This window comes from Anomaloglossus baeobatrachus, chromosome 12 (assembly GCF_048569485.1).
Source record: "Anomaloglossus baeobatrachus isolate aAnoBae1 chromosome 12, aAnoBae1.hap1, whole genome shotgun sequence".
Classification (NCBI taxonomy): Eukaryota; Metazoa; Chordata; class Amphibia; order Anura; family Aromobatidae; genus Anomaloglossus; species Anomaloglossus baeobatrachus.
The window spans coordinates 109,017,095-109,034,430 of record NC_134364.1 but is presented as its reverse complement, the minus strand read 5'-3'; the positions used below and the strand labels follow the sequence as shown (position 1 = coordinate 109,034,430).

At 38.8% G+C, this 17,336-nt stretch overlaps 1 protein-coding gene and 1 long non-coding RNA gene across 2 annotated transcripts in view; one reads left to right on the top strand and one right to left on the bottom strand.

The window, feature by feature from the left end:
• The window catches only part of LOC142257874 (uncharacterized), a 48,333-nt gene extending 31,518 nt beyond the window's left edge, over positions 1-16,815 (top strand). Inside the window, exons 2-3 of the long non-coding RNA XR_012727670.1 lie at positions 15,435-15,512; positions 16,774-16,815. This is a non-coding gene — a long non-coding RNA (uncharacterized LOC142257874). The remainder of the gene's footprint in view (positions 1-15,434; positions 15,513-16,773) is intronic.
• LOC142258109 (olfactory receptor 12D1-like) lies at positions 13,318-14,253 on the bottom strand. The gene has a single exon (XM_075330575.1). The coding sequence runs from the start codon at positions 14,251-14,253 to the stop codon at positions 13,318-13,320; it is 936 nt and encodes a 311-aa protein (XP_075186690.1).
• Positions 16,816-17,336: the final 521 nt, after the last annotated feature.

Sequence of the window (17,336 nt, the reverse complement as noted above, 5' to 3'; positions counted from 1 at the left end):
CAAAATTTCAGTTGTATCTTTCTCTTTCGAGAATATCTCAGTTTCTGCTTAAAATGCAAAACAAATGAAAATTATCAGAAATATTTGCCTTTATTCGGATATCATCCACTGGCTAATAAGTCCTACAGTAGTAAATAATTTTTAAATGACCAGAAAATAGAGCTTAAAGCTTTATGGACAATATTTTCAACCAGAAATGCTCATGTTCCTTGAATTTGTATTTTCATTAGAACCTACTTACCTTCGCCTGTTTGCCTCCTGTTAGTTTTTATTTGTAGTTTCTGTCATTTCCATATTACTTCAAGAAAATGTGCCAGGTAATATTGTGGCATTTTATTCTGTATAGTGTTGAAACTAAAACTCGTAAGCCATTAAATACCGTTGAATGTCTCAGGGGAGTAGATTAAAAGGACATTTTTGTTGAGCAACAGGACACAGCGGGAATAAAATAAATTATATAATAGAATGATTCTTTTTAGATCATTTAAAATATATATTCAATAGTTGTAGAGAAATAATCAAGTATGATTATATGTTTTTGAAATGCTAAAATGTCTTTGGTGGGCATGTCAATAATTTTGAAAGACAATTTTCATGAGCGAAATGGAGCTTAATTTTTGTGTTAAAGAGTTTACCACCCACCGTTCTATAGATATTACCGATTTGTTCACAATTACCTAAAACTAAAGTAAATTCTACATAAATTTATTTGAAAAGTTAGATAACTTAATAACATTGTACATGTATTATGATCCCCAGATATCACATCTGGTTGAAGTGCGTTAGTTCCACTTGTGGTCCTATGCTCAACAGAAGAGACAGTTTACTATGTTAGGCATCATTTCCACTTACGATACGATAAGATACACTTTATTGATCCAGTGGGAAATTCTGGTATCACAGCAGCACAACTTAAATAATAACATGAATTACTTAATTGATAAGACAGTAGAGTTGACAGAAGAACATTATACATTAGATCAGGTCAGCGGTTAAACTGAAAAGTAGAAGAAATAAAGAAGGAAACATTCACCTTGATGATTTAACACTAATGTTATTGTTGTACATTCCCATAGCAGTTGGCACAAATGATTTCCTATATTTTTCCTTCTTACACCTCAGAAGGATGAGCCGGTTACTGAAGGTGCTCTTCTGTCTCATGAATAGCTCATATAATGGATGTGCATTATTCTTCATAATCACCATACACTTTTTCAGAGTTCTTCTCTCCACGACTTCCTCAAAAGAGTCAAGATTGCAGCCAACAGCAGAGCTTGCCTTCTTGATAAGCTTATTCAGCTTATTAGCATCAGAGACCCGCACACTACCACCCCAGCATCAGAGACCCACACACTACTACCCCAGCATGAGTGCAAAAAAGATGGCACTTGCCACTACAGACTGGTAGACTTGCAATTTGTATGGCCAAGTGCAATCCGATAAAACATCGTATTGCTCTCTAGTGCAAAACTATGGGGCAGTGTCCATCTATGATTGATTTTTCATGCCATAGTGGCATGCAGAATGAATCGCAGCATGCTGCATTTGGCAGTGAGTATTGGCTCACACACATTTATACAAGTCTATGGGTGCGTGTGAAACATCACACTGCTCTCGCATGTTATCCGAACTTCAGTATTGGCGCAGGTGGCGCTTGCATATCCAGAGTCCATTTACTCAATACAGTTGGGTCCTTCACAACTTGTCCTTAATTTGAACTCTCAAAACATTTCACTTATACGTGAATATATAACTAAGACCATGGATTGGTTGAAACGTTATTTTTACTTGGACATAATTGTGTGACATTCTCAATAAATTCTTGACATTCCAAAGTCATTGTTTATAGTGCAGTGGATTCTCTCTTATTTTGATTGAGAATTATCCTTCTCCACTGGCACCTCTTCATTTTATTGATTGAGTGCGTACCAATACTAAAAAGCAGTGCGATGTATGCAAAGACAGGCTGGGGAGGAGATGGGGAGAAAGTGCTCCCTTCCTCTTCTCCACAGCTGTGATCTGATCTCAAGATCGAATCACAGTCGCATGACCCTCAGCTTACACTCAGCAGAGGGTCATTAGCATATCGCTTCTGATGTTCTTGCATTGGAAGCTATGCGCAGGTGGAACCATACCCTTAGTATATAACTAGTGCAAAGCCAGCCCCATCTTTCTCATAACCAATGCATTTACATACATTAGTCTGACTTGGCTATTGAAATGAGAAGTCAGCCAGCCATCTTTATACACAATATTAATTGCTGGCTTCATGTGCTGCAATGAAGCTGCTGAACTTGGGCCTGATGGAATGCCTGACAATTGAGTCACCCGGCATAAGTGCAGTATGTTATGGTTACGCACATGTCCCAGCTCCACTGTAAAGTTTTGATTCCTTCTACTGTGGCCAGTTCACTCTGTGCTAGTCCACACAGGGCTTATGTGGTAGCTTGTAAATCAACACTGATTTAATCAACTTAGGACTTTTAAGGCTGACATACCATCCAAGTGTATAAGAAATATTGTATCCCTCTATCACATGCTTTTTCTAGAATTAGTCTTATATTCCTCTTAACTTTGCTCTAAACAGCTGTCTAATTATCCTTCAAGAAATGCCTATCTGCAATATAACAGCTAGATAGTGTGTCCAAGCTCAGTCCAGAAAATTCTGGTGCTATTATTATTAATATTTATTATTATAGCACCATTTATTCCATGGTGCTTTACAAGTGAAAGAGGGTATACATAAAATCAAGTACAATAATCATGAACAATACAAGGCACAGACTGGTACAGGAGAGAGGACCCTGCCTGCGAAGGCTCACAGTCTACCGGAGGAGAGAGGACTCTGCCCACGATGGCTTGCAGTCTACAGGGAATGGGTGAGGGTACAGTAGGTGAGGACAGAGCTGGTTGCAGAGTGGTGTACTGGTCGGAGGGTTATTCTAAGTTGTAGGCTTGTCGGAAGAGGTGGGTCTTTACGTTCCTTTTGAAGCTTTCCATGGTATCTTAAAGTCTGATATGGTGGGAAAGAGCATTTTCGAGTATTGGGGAGGTGCAAGAGAAATGTTGTATGCAATTGGGGGTAGAGGAGATAAGAGAGGAGTAGAGAAGGAGATCTTGTGAGGATCGAAGCTTACGTGCGGGTAAGTATCTGGAGACTAGTTCACAGATGTATGGAAGAGACCGGTTGTAGAGGGCTTTGTATGTCATGGTTAGTGTTTTAAATTGAGTCATTAGGCAATGGGAAGCCAGTGAAGGGGTTGACAGAGTGGCGAGGCCATGGAATAGTGTGGCAAGAGGTGGATTAATCAGGCTGCAGAGTTTAGGATAGATTGGACGGGTGCAAGAGTGTTCAAAGTGAGGTCAGAGAGCTATTGCCCTCTCAGCTCAGCTGTGGCAAGTTATGTTATGTTAAAAAGTTTATCTACGCTATCCTGCTGTCATTCATGAGAGTAGCTATATCTCTGCAAGCAAGTTAGCATTTTGGCTATACAGCTTTTTTATTTTTGTGTGTGTAACTGCACTTTTGCAAGCAAGTTGTCAGTTTGCTTATAAGGGTGTGTGCACATGATCAGGGTTTGCAGTGTTTTGGAAGAAACGTTTTTTCACTGAGTCTAAAATGCTGCATTTTATAGTACAAGCACAGTAGATGGGATTTATAGAAATCTTATGTCCTCTGTGCTTCTTTTCTCCGCAGCATAAATTGACATGTGGCATGGCTTTCCAAGCCACAGCATGTCAATTTATGCTGCAGAAATGCAAATAATATATAGGGTTTTCCATTGAAGGCTATGGATAGAAAGCGCAATAGGTTCTTAGCCAATAAAGATATGAAAGGTGAAAAGGAATAGTGCTCACCTTGTGTAGTTGTGTGACACACAACCAGTATCAAAGCAAGTAATCAGCTGCTGCAGAGTCCATGAGCACAAAAGCCTGTATAGATCACAAACTGAATAAAGGTGGAACTATTTCTGCGCTGGTGTAAGAATGACACAAATCCAAAAATACTGGAGTATAGGTGGCTTTTATTCTATGCCTTTCTAAGTGTGTCCTCACTTCTTCACCAGGATAAATGAAGTGGATTTTCCTGATGAAGATGTGAGGACACATTTCGAAAGGCATAGAATAAAGCCACCTATACTCCAGTATTTTTCGATTTGTGTCATTCCTACAGCAGAGCAGAAATAGTTCCACCTTTATTGAGTTCCCCAAAAAATAAGAATCAGACAAATCCCTCAATGGAACCACTTACTCTAATTAGGCAGATGAAGACACTTTGGACTCTGTTTTGCTTCTGTTACATTGGTGTCCATCTTTTAGGCGTGCACAGAGCTGTGGTTCTTAACATTTGTGCAATAAAAAGACACCTAAAATGATAGGAAACTGCCAAAACAGAGACCAGACAGAGTTCAAACTTTTATACCCAGTCATGATAAAGCAGACAGCTGGGGACTGGTATTCTCAGTCTTGGCAGGCCCTTGGTTATTGAGCCCTCCCCAGCCTTAAAATAGCAGCCTGCAGCCACCCCAGAATTGGTACATTTATTAGATGCACCAATCCTAGCACTTCACCCAGCTCATGCCCTTGAGTGGTGGCAATCGAGGAATATAAAGGATTAATGACAGCTGTGATTTGTCAAAAAATCACAGTTGACATCGAGCCCGAGGTTAGTAATGATTATGGGTCTATGAGATCCCCCATTAGTAATTGTGTAAGTAAAAAGAAATTCACACAAAACAGAGAAAAATCCATTAAATAAATACACCCTCTTTCTCCAATTTTTTAAACCCCACAACACCTAATACACAGACATAATGTTAAACAACAATCCCTGGGCTCTGCAACATCTGAGGTTGCAGTGCGCAGTTGCCTTAGAAAATGTGACTGTACATTGCAATGTCAAGTGACAAACTGACTGGGCCACAGCTGTAAAAGCAGTGACATCAGTGAGTTCACCTAAGGTCACGGATGTCGGTTCTCACGATACTCCAGCTGTGACCCCAGGTGAACTCAATGAACTCAGTGAACTCACTTCAGATTAACTCAATTAACTCAATGCTGAATTACCGGCTTAGGCTATGTGTGCACAATGACTATTTGGTTGCAAAAAATCTGTATCTTGTGGCAGACAAACAGACCAAAAATGCGACATGGTTTTGATGTGTTTTTCTTCCAAAAGATGCAAATTTGGTGCAGGTATTTGTTGCAAAAATCTGCATTAAATCTGCATCTCCTGGGCCGAAAAATGCAGCAAAAAAACGTAATGTGGTTTTAAAGTGTTTTTCTGCCAGGAGAAGCAGATTTGGTGCAGACATTTTTCGACAGGCTGACTGGAACAAATTTCTGCACAAAACCTGTTTTCCCTGGCAGAAATATGGGTCAAAACTGCATTGCATTTTTTGATGCATTTTTCTGCTAATAGATGCGGATGTAGATGTAGCAAAGCCGGGATCGTCATGGGACCACGTGGTGTCAATTACATCAAACCTGCAGGGGTGTTTTGGCAGTTAATAAACTGTATAAAGTGGGTGTTTCTATTTTTTAAATAATTTTTTTGCTGGGTTTTGTGATACTTCCACAATTAGTAATGAGGGGTCTCATAGACCCCTACCCACTACTAGCCTTGAGCTTGATGATAGCAGTGATTTTCTGGCAAATTACAGCTCTTATTAACCCCTGGCTGTACTCCGATCTCCACCGTTCCAGGGCAATCGGGATAAGCCGGGTAAAGCACCAGGATTGGTGCATCTAATGGGCATCTTTAGCTTGAGAATAGCAAACCTCAGCTGTCTACTTTATCTTGGCATGGTATCAAAATTGTGGGGGACCACATGCCGTTTTTTAAATTATTTATTTAAATAAAACAAAAGCCACATGGGGTCCCTCATATTTTGATAGACAAGCAAGATAACACACATTAGGGGTTGCAGCTTGTAGCTGTCTGCTTTATCTATGCTGGGTATCAAAATATGCAATAGAAAATACAATACAGGCGCCATATGAGAGGCACCCGTGGAAATAATTCTGGGTATACAGTGCCTACAAGTAGTATTCAACCCCCTGCAGATATAGCAGGTTTACACATTCGGACTTAACTTGGCATTGTGACATTTGGACTGTAGATCAGCCTGGAAGTGTGAAATGCACTGCAGCAAAAAAGAATGTTATTTCTTATTTTTTTTTTTTTTAAATTGTAAAAAGTTTATTCAGAGGGTCATTTATTATTCAACCCCTCAATCCACCAGAATTCTGTTTGGTTCCCCTAAAGTATTAAGAAGTATTTCAGGCACAAAGAACAATGAGCTTCACATGTTTGGATTAATTATCTCTTTTTCCAGCCTTTTCTGACTAATTAAGACCCTCCCCAAACTTGTGAACAGCACTCATACTTGGTCAACATGGGAAAGACAAAGGAGCATTCCAAGGCCATCAGAGACAAGATCGTGGAGGGTCACAAGGCTGGCAAGGGGTACAAAACCCTTTCCAAGGAGTTGGGCCTACCTGTCTCCACTGTTGGGAGCATCATCCGGAAGTGGAAGGCTTATGGAACTACTGTTAGCCTTCCACGGCCTGGACAGCCTTTGAAAGTTTCCACCCGTGCCGAGGCCAGGCTTGTCCGAAGAGTCAAGGCTAACCCAAGGACAACAAGGAAGGAGCTCCGGGAAGATCTCATGGCAGTGGGGACATTGGTTTCTGTCAATACCATATGTAACGTACTCCACCGCAATGGTCTCCGTTCCAGACGAGGCCATAAGGTACCTTTACTTTCAAAGCGTCATATCAAGGCTCGTCTACAGTTTGCTCATGATCACTTGGAGGACTCTGAGACAGACTGGTTAAAGGTTCTCTGGTCTGATGAGACCAAGATCGTGATCTTTGGTGCCAACCACACACGTGACGTTTGGAGACTGGATGGCACTGCATACGACCCCAAGAATACCATCCCTACAGTAAAGCATGGTGGTGGCAGCATCATGCTGTGGGGCTGTTTTTCAGCCAAGGGGCCTGGCCATCTGGTCCGCATCCATGGGAAGATGGATAGCACGGCCTACCTGGAGATTTTGGCCAAGAACCTTCGCTCCTCCATCAAGGATCTTAAGACGGGTCGCCATTTTATCTTTCAACAAGACAACGACCCAAAGCACACAGCCAAAAAGCCAAGAAAACCAAGGCCTGGTTCAAGAGGGAAAAAATCAAGGTGTTGCAGTGGCCTAGTCAGTCTCCTGACCTTAACCCAATTGAAAACTTGTGGAAGGACCTCAAGATTAAAGTCCACATGAGACACCCAAAAAACCTAGATAACTTGGAGAAGATCTGCATGGAGGAGTGGGCCAAGATAACTCCAGAGACCTGTGCCGGCCTGATCAGGTCTTATAAAAGACGATTATTAGCTGTAATTGCAAACAAGGGTTATTCCACAAAATATTAAACCTAGGGGTTGAATAATAATTGACCCACACTTTTATGTTGAAAATTTATTAAAATTTAACAGAGCAACATAACTTGTTGGTTTGTAAGATTTATGCATCTGTTACTAAATCCTGCTCTTGTTTGAACTTTGCAGGCTCTAACTTATTTGCATCTTATCAAACCTGCTAAATCTGCAGGGGGTTGAAGACTACTTGTAGGAACTGTATTAGAATATTATCTGCTCACCTTTCCAGGTTGTGCCACAACCCCAGTGGTGTGTGAAATTGCAGGGATTCCTCCTCTGCTCCAATTGCTGTGATCGTGCTTGCTGTGTCCAGGTCTGGTATCGCTTAGGGCTCCTGGTATCCACCGGCATCTTGGATCTCAGGTTTCCTTTGCGATCCTCCGTCCTCCAGCTGGTTTCTCAGATTAGAATGGCAGGTCCTTAGCTGCTATTACCGAATTCCCATATACAGTTAGGTCCAGAAATATTTGGACAGTGACACAATTTTCGTGAGTTGGGCTCTGCATGCCACCACATTGGATTTGAAATGAAACCGCTACAACAGAATTCAAGTGCAGATTGTAACGTTTAATTTGAAGGTTTGAACAAAAATATCTGATAGAAATTGTAGGAATTGTACACATTTCTTTACAAACACTCCACATTTTAGGAGGTCAAAAGTAATTGGACAAATAAACCAAACCCAAACAAAATATTTTTATTTTCAATATTTTGTTGCGAATCCTTTGGAGGCAATCACTGCCTTAAGTCTGGAACCCATGGACATCACCAAACACTGGGTTTCCTCCTTCTTAATGCTTTGCCAGGCCTTTACAGCCGCAGCCTTCAGGTCTTGCTTGTTTGTGGGTCTTTCCGTCTTAAGTCTGGATTTGAGCAAGTGAAATGCATGCTCAATTGGGTTAAGATCTGGTGATTGACTTGGCCATTGCAGAAGGTTCCACTTTTTTGCACTCATGAACTCCTGGGTAGCTTTGGCTGTATGCTTGGGGTCATTCTCCATCTGTACTATGAAGCGCCGTCCGATCAACTTTGCGGCATTTGGCTGAATCTGGGCTGAAAGTATATCCCGGTACACTTCAGAATTCATCTGGCTACTCTTGTCTGCTGTTATGTCATCAATAAACACAAGTGACCCAGTGCCATTGAAAGCCATGCATGCCCATGCCATCACGTTGCCTCCACCATGTTTTACAGAGGATGTGGTGTGCCTTGGATCATGTGCCGTTCCCTTTCTTCTCCAAACTTTTTTCTTCCCATCATTCTGGTACAGGTTGATCTTTGTCTCATCTGTCCATAGAATACTTTTCCAGAACTGAGCTGGCTTCATGAGGTGTTTTTCAGCAAATTTAACTCTGGCCTGTCTATTTTTGGAATTGATGAATGGTTTGCATCTAGATGTGAACCCTTTGTATTTACTTTCATGGAGTCTTCTCTTTACTGTTGACTTAGAGACAGATACACCTACTTCACTGAGAGTGTTCTGGACTTCAGTTGATGTTGTGAACGGGTTCTTCTTCACCAAAGAAAGTATGCGGCGATCATCCACCACTGTTGTCATCCGTGGACGCCCAGGCCTTTTTGAGTTCCCAAGCTCACCAGTCAATTCCTTTTTTCTCAGAATGTACCCGACTGTTGATTTTGCTACTCCAAGCATGTCTGCTATCTCTCTGATGGATTTTTTCTTTTTTTTCAGCCTCAGGATGTTCTGCTTCACCTCAATTGAGAGTTCCTTAGACCGCATGTTGTCTGGTCACAGCAACAGCTTCCAAATGCAAAACCACACACCTGTAATCAACCCCAGACCTTTTAACTACTTCATTGATTACAGGTTAACGAGGGAGACGCCTTCAGAGTTAATTGCAGCCCTTAGAGTCCCTTGTCCAATTACTTTTGGTCCCTTGAAAAAGAGGAGGCTATGCATTACAGAGCTATGATTCCTAAACCCTTTCTCCGATTTGGATGTGAAAACTCTCATATTGCAGCTGGGAGTGTGCACTTTCAGCCCATATTATATATATAATTGTATTTCTGAACATGTTTTTGTAAACAGCTAAAATAACAAAACTTGTGTCACTGTCCAAATATTTCTGGCCCTGACTGTAGGGAGTGAACATATAGGAAAAGGTATTTTCGGTCTGATATAGCGCTTATGAACCATGTGCCAGCAATTTAAATAATGTACTTTTATTGTTTGGACTCCTATTATCACAACGCGTTTCAGCAATCAAAGTTGCTTTCATCAGGTATAACAGGAGCAGCATTAAAAACTTCTTATATAGATTAAAACCCCATAGGTAAAACCTACTGGGTGTGCCGCATATTAAATTATTAAAACATTAACTCTTAAACCACCTGATAGCTAGAGCTTATATCTGAATGGTATTTTAAGAATTCATGTTTTTATTTTTAAAATATATCGAATTCTAAATAAATTATGATTGGAGTTGAAAACCTTTACAGATTAATTTTTTCATTTTAATCTTACATATATACCTCTATCTTCATATGTGTATACATGTATTTTTGATGATAAACATATGTAGATATAAGTGAGTATAATTTCTATATAGTGGAAATGGATTATTAAAAATGGAATATCTATAAAATCTAATAAAATTCAATAAAAAAATAAATTATCAAAAATTATTATAATAAATGTATCATAGTTCATCTCCTTCATACTTTATTTAGGGTATCAAAATATGGGAGACTCTACTCAATTTTTTTCCAACTATTTATTTATTTTTACACTCCACTTTGGGACCCAGGCAGCTAGTTTGAGAGCAACCAATCATAGATTCCGGCAGTCTGACTACAACGAATCACAGATGCTGTCACAGTGCATATTCATAAGCTTTAATGAGCATACTCTGAAGGAGTCTGGCAACCACGCAGAAACTCTAAGTATAGTTGTCCTGTTTTACCCCCATTTTGCTTTCTATTCTCAGCCCCTTTGCCCTAACTACCACCATTTTACAGCAGACAAGTTCAGGTCCCTATAGAATTATATGAGGTTTGGGGATTGGGCTGAAGTTCAGGTTCAAGTCTGGCCCAGAACCGGACTTTTTTTTTTTCTTTTTTTAGAGTCTGGCTGGAAACTGCAAATCCGAACATCTATGAATTCTCCCATCTCTGTTATTCTCTCATCCAACTTGTTTATTCCAGGAGAAATTATCCATTTGCTTAGTGGAGGCATGGTTTAACAGATGAGGGACAAATAAGCAAAAAAAATCTTTTCAGGGTACTTTTAATTCAGACTGAATTTTGTTAAGTCTGCCAACCCAATTTAAGCAAATCTGACACAAAAAAACATTTTGGGAGACATTTCGCATTTTGGAGCAACCTTACTGCCTTTATATCAGGCAAGGTATGGGGAAGCACCAAGCGCACCGCAAAAGGGTAGGGAAACCCTGTGTCTAGGGAAAGGGAAGATGGTGACCTATGAATGAACCTACTGCTGATCCCTGGGGTCCCTCGCCAGCCTAGATACTAGAGGCATTGCACCTATGCACCGAGCCCGGATACTTAACCCTAGATATCCTTAGTTCTGGGCCCTAAATTGGGAACAGACATGAGCTCTTTGTCAACCCCACTAAACAACTATAGAAGACACAAGGGGGACACACAAGGGGAAACACATGATCTTCTTATCATTAGATGACTCAGGCAGAAGTGCAAAAGTTTTTTCAGCAATGATACCACAGAGGAGCACAAACCACCTGCTTGCAACCTCGGCTTGAAGGATCTAAAAAATATCACCAGCACAATCTAAAGGAAGAAAGCGATATTTAAACACCAAGGGAATACTTATAATCAACAGCGGATAGTATCTTTACATTTTCTTGTTACATACTTTTTGGCAAGAATCGTGTAATTGAGGTTAAAAGAATTATCAAACGTTAAAGTGTTGTACAAAATGTATCGTAGAAGAAAAGTTGCTAATGCCAATTGATGAGGTAGTGTTAAAAAAATATATATATTTAGAATGGCTAATAATGTGGGAATCGTTAGCTGCAGCAGAAGCAACACAACCACTTGCACCAGCTGTCTAGGCAATTGTTATACCAAACGTAGGCCTCAATTAACTTGTTTTGCCACCTTCAAGCATATAAGTGGGAAGGAAGTGAAGGCCATTATGGAATACATGATATTGAACGTATATATGACACATCACTCTTCTCAGTCACAGCAGGATGATGTTACCTCTGACAGCGACACCGTCAGTATGAGTCAATGTTGAGATGGGTTTGTCCCCGTTTTATTAATCTAGAATTTCCTATTATCTTTGAAGTCCCAGACAACTTATGTATTTTTTTATTGCAAGTGCACACAATTTTTTTAATTTTTATTTTATTAAGTTTTCAGAATGATTTTTTAGCAGCTTTCAGCCGTCTGACTAATTGATATCTCCTTGATATTTCCTTTTTATGTATCTTTTGATTACATTTACCTTTTCCTTCCTTTCTAAATGCCATCCAGTTTGTTGTTTGAAATAAAGCTATGCAGAAAATTACCGTATACATTTATACTTTCCATTTAGCTTTTACTTACAATATGAAACTTACTAACGATGATAAAAAGTCAATAAAGACAGAATAAATGTAAAATGACATATATGCAAATGTATTTACAAGGTATATGCATACAGTACACTGTTATTAACAGAATTTTTTTTGAAAAATTAATGTATTCATTCAAATATTACCAGTTTTATATAATGGTTCAATGTATGAGCTAGGTTTTTTAGATTTGGAGCAATGATTCAGTTTCTATCCATAGCCCTAAATTTAAATACATTGACAAGTGGGAGTGGCATATTTGCTCAGCTCTTGCCTTTAGCATCACCTTCCACACCTTACTCTGTTTTCGCAATATCCAGTAAAGAGTGAAATTATTTAAAGCATAGCAATGTTTTTTTTTCTATTTGTTTCATTGACTTTACACAAATTGCCTTTCCAGTGAGGATAAGGACTCAAACTCTAGTGCCACCTATTGGAAGTAACAATCCTAAAAGTCAATATCATCCCCTTTAATGAACCTTACCATGTGACTTAGGAGAAAAGACAAACTGGAGTCTCCATATTTAGACACATGTTTCGGTGAGTTGCCCCTCCTCAGTGCAAAGTATGAAATCTGATTTGACTGTATAAGAGACTTCTGACTGGGTCCCAAGAGGTATTATTAACTTTTAATAAATTAAATATTTAAAAACAAAAATGTAAGGGCGGCGTCACATGGGACGGTATATCGGGTGATCGCACCCGCCCCGTCGTTTGTGTGTCGTGTGTCGTGGGCAATTTGTTGCTCATAGCGCACACAGTCGTTTACCCCCGTCACACGTACTTACTTCCCGAACGACCTCGCTGTGGGCGGCGAACATCCTCTTCCTGAAGGGGGAGGGACGTTCGGCGTCACAGTGACGTCACACAGCGGCCGCCCAATAGAAGTGGAGGGGCGGAGATGAGCGGGCCGAACATCCCGCCCACCTCCTTCCTTCCACATTGCCGGCGGGATGCAGGTAAGCTGTGTTTGTCATTCCCGGGGTGTCACACAGAGCGATGTGTGCTGCTGCAGGAACGACGAACAACCGGCGCGCAGAAGGAAGAACGACTTTATGAAAATGAACAACGTGTCAACGAGCAATGATAAGGTGAGTATTTTTGCTCGTTCACAGTTGTTCGTAGCTGTCACACGCTACGATATCTCTAACTATGCCGGATGTGCGTCACGGAATCCGTGACCCCGACGACATATCGCCCGATATATATCGTAGCATGTGATGCCGCCCTAAGTTCCTACTTTTAGATTTTCTTAACTAATTCCAGTAAGTACTCAGTTTTTCCAGTTAAAAATAAAATATGACAAAAATATCCTTTTTACGGTCAAAAAGATAAATTGTTTACAATTATTTTCTTCATGGCTTTCTTCATATCTTTGTTCCTTAGCGTATATATTATTGGATTTAAAGCCGGAGTTACAACAGTGAACAAAACAGCCACTGCTCGGTCTTGATCTAAAGAGTCTTGCGTTGATGGTCGTAAATATGTAAAAATGGCTGTCCCATATAGCATAAATACAACAGTAAGATGGGCGCTACAGGTGGAGAATGCACGCTTTCGGCCTTCCGATGTTCGTATCCTTAGCAGAAATTTAATGATAAAAACATATGAGAGGAGAGTTAGTAATGAAGTCGTTGTGGCCAATGTCCCTGTAACTCTTGTGAGAAGCTTCAGATTGAGAGACGTATCGGTACACGCCAATTTAAGAACCGGTTTAATGTCACAAAAAAAATGGTTTACCAAATTTGATTGACAAAATGGTAGATTTGCTGTCATCACTGTATGCAACAGGGAATGAAAATGTCCACCAATCCATGCGCTGAATGTCAAACACCGACAAACTCTAGTATTCATGATTGTAGAGTAACGTAATGGATTACCAATGGCAACATATCGATCATATGACATTATTGTTAAAAGCATCACTTCGATGCTACCCAACAAATGGAAAAAATAAATCTGGCAAATACAGCCAAAAAAAGAGATGGTCTTTTCCAAGGCCAAAAAGTCTCTTAGCATCTTGGGAACAGCCACCGAAGAAAAGCAGATATCTATAAAGGACAAATTCCATAAAAAGTAATACATAGGAGTATGGAGACTGGTATCTATAACAGTGACTACCATAATGGAGAAGTTTCCAATGAAGGTGGTTATGTAAAACATTAAGAAAAATATGAAGAAAATCACTTGGAGCTCTGATAGATCAGTCAAGCCAAGTAAGACAAATTCGGAAATGGAGGTGTAATTAACCAAGTCCATTCCTGTGTTTAGATAGAATAATACTGGAAAAACTCATCAAATTAGCTTTTTTTCAGACATTAGATTTCAAATATTAAATCTAATTTTATATAATATCCTACATTAGTTTTTTTTATAGAACAAAACCAAATATCAATGACAATTTTGCTTCTTTGGTTTAGAATCTACTTTTTTATTTCCGCCTTCTTTTCTATTTACAATGTAATGAAAAGATTGAAATGTTATCATTTCATTGGTATATGTTTAAAAACATCCTCTATTTTTTGTTTTAGAGGAAAAACTAAAATTAAGATTTAGATAATTCATGTAAATGGTTAATATAGCATTGAAACATGTCAGTATTTGTTATTGGTAAGGATCTCGTTGGTGAAATCTCCTCCAGCTACTAGACCAGGGGTCTCAAATTTGGCTGGGTGTATGGGACACACATAGAAAAAAATAATTTGGGGGGCCGCATTATTTGCAGGACAAAGCGACATTTTTATTGATCCCACATTTATTTTCTGTGCACCTGTGGATCACTGTTTTTGAACATGTTTTTGCTAATTTATTATAACAAACGTACATATGTATATATATATATATATATATATATATATATATATATATATATAAAACAACACTTGATGGTAAAAAATGTTGTGCTTTATTTAGTTTTTAGTTTACATTTTATCTCTTTCTTGTAAGTAATATAATTTTACAATTAGCACCATATAGTAATTTTGGCCAATATCGTTTAGTAATGTCCCCCATCCTGTGCCCCTTCTTGAAGTAATGTTCCCATCCTGATCCCCATTCTGTAGTAATGTGCCCATCCTGTAGTAATGTGACCAGCCTGTAGTAATGTGCCCATCCTTTTGCCCATCCTTGTCCCCTTTTACAAATGTGTCTCATCCTTCTCCGCATCCTGTAGTACTGTGGCCATCCTGTAGTAATATGCCCCATCCTTGTGTCCATTCATCTCTCGTTTTACAAATGTGCCCATCCTTCTCCCCATCCTGTAGTAATCTGCCCATCCTGTAGCAAAAGCAGTTTTGAATTATTTATTAAGCATTTTTCAAGAGTTTTTCTTTCCTGAAGATTTTTTTTCCAGTCTTTTCATTGGAAAGTGTCTAGCTTCTAACTGATTCCATAAAGAACTGCAAAAAAAGAAGTGACATGCACTTTCCTTTTTCTGACAGGCATTTTACAAACTTGAAGCGGAGAAGGAAAATCAATGACTTCGAAATCCAACAGGATATTGTCAACTATTAAAAGAGGTATGAACAAGGAGAACAGGGATGTAAAAGTACCACTTTACAAACCAGACCTCATCTACAACATTCAGTTTTGTTCTCAATGGTTCATATAAATGATGCCATGAAGCTCGAAAAGGTGCAAAGATGAAACACAAAAATAAGAGGCATGACGGTGGTTATAAGGAAAAATTATAAAAATTTACTTAGTTTTGAGATGTGACTACTAAGGAGGAACATGGTTACCTTTTACAAGTACATAAATGGCCCATATAAAAAGTATGATCAAAAGTTCGTTCATGTAAAACCCCTCAAAAAACAATGGGGTAATCTAATTGTCTAGGAAAACACAAGTTAAGTCTCCAGAGGAGGCAAGACTTCTTTAGCATATGAAAATTAATCTGCGGAATAGTCCACCTCAAGAGTTGGTAACTGTTGATGGTTTCAGAAAGGGCTTAGTTTTTTTTTTTAAATAACAAATTTATATATAATGGTGTGTTATGTTCTTTTTGGAATTTGTTGGATCATCAATTTGGTTTAGGAGGGAAAACTTAAAACTCGATAATGCCTAGGGTTGTACATATATCTCATTCCCTTTATCATTTCCCTTTCCTCGGTTGAACTTGATGAACATCTATCAATTTTTAACCACACCAACTAGGTAACTATGACATAAGGCATCCTAAGTAATGATGAGATGATGAGCGAGTTTCGAAATACTCATATTCGCAATACTCGTAACGAGTACTGTCTAATACTCACATATTCATTCCGAACAGCGTGTGTAATGTAAGTCAATGGAGAAAAACTCGCAATGTAACAAGTAATCCGAATTCCGCACTATTTGCTACTCACACGGATAGTACGGCATTTGGGTTACTCGTTACATTGCGAGTATTCCCCATTGACTTGCATTACACATGCTATTCGGAATGAATTCTTGAGTATTAGACAGTACTCGTTACGAGTATCGCGAATCCGAGTATTTCGAAACTCGCTCATCATTAATCCTAAGCTTTTGATAAGATCTCTATTTTCTGGCCAAGATATAAAATGTGTAATAAAATGAATTTCTAAAACTAGAAAAAAAAAGTATTAGAAATATTTACCATTGTCATTGGCTAACAATACCTACAGCAATAAATAACATTTTAGAAGAGAACATAAAATGTAAAGATTTCTGGATTATTTTTCTACCAAAATAGACAATTTTCCGGAATGTGTGTTTTCTTTGGAGTCTGCTTAATTTCACCAACTTACCATCTATTTGTCTTTTTAAGTGCAGTTTTGATCATCTCTTCATTAACTGCAAAGACGTTTTCCAGGTAAGATTATGGCATTTCATACTATTTAATGTAAAAACTATGACTCACAAGCCATTATATACTGTTACATGTCTCTGGAGTGTAAATTAAAGGGATGTTTTCCCAGAGCAACACGACACAGTGGGAATAATATAAATGGTATAATGTAATTATATTATTCTTTTAGGCTATTTATAAAATGTATTCAAATAACTCCTATGATTATAGATTTTTGAGAGAGTAAAATCCCTGTAATAGACATATCAATCATTTTAGAAGACAAACTGTGATGATGAAGATAAATATGATAATAATGATAATAATATCCATGGCAGCCTAATTCTTCTGAGAAAGTTCAAAGTCTCTTAAGATATTAAAGATGTTGAAGTTTGTTGGAAATATTACTGTATCCTTTCCTCTGTCTTTTCAAATCCCTTGGATGAACTTGATCGACTTGATTAAATGCATTAACAATGTAATTATGTAACCAGCAGCCTATTTTATAACACACTGCCTTGACAAATTGTGCTGCTTTTGAAAACTA

Excerpts from the sequence above, each read along its gene's own strand:
- LOC142258109 (XM_075330575.1), bottom strand. The coding sequence starts at position 14,253 with ATGGACTTGGTTAATTACACCTCCATTTCCGAATTTGTCTTACTTGGC.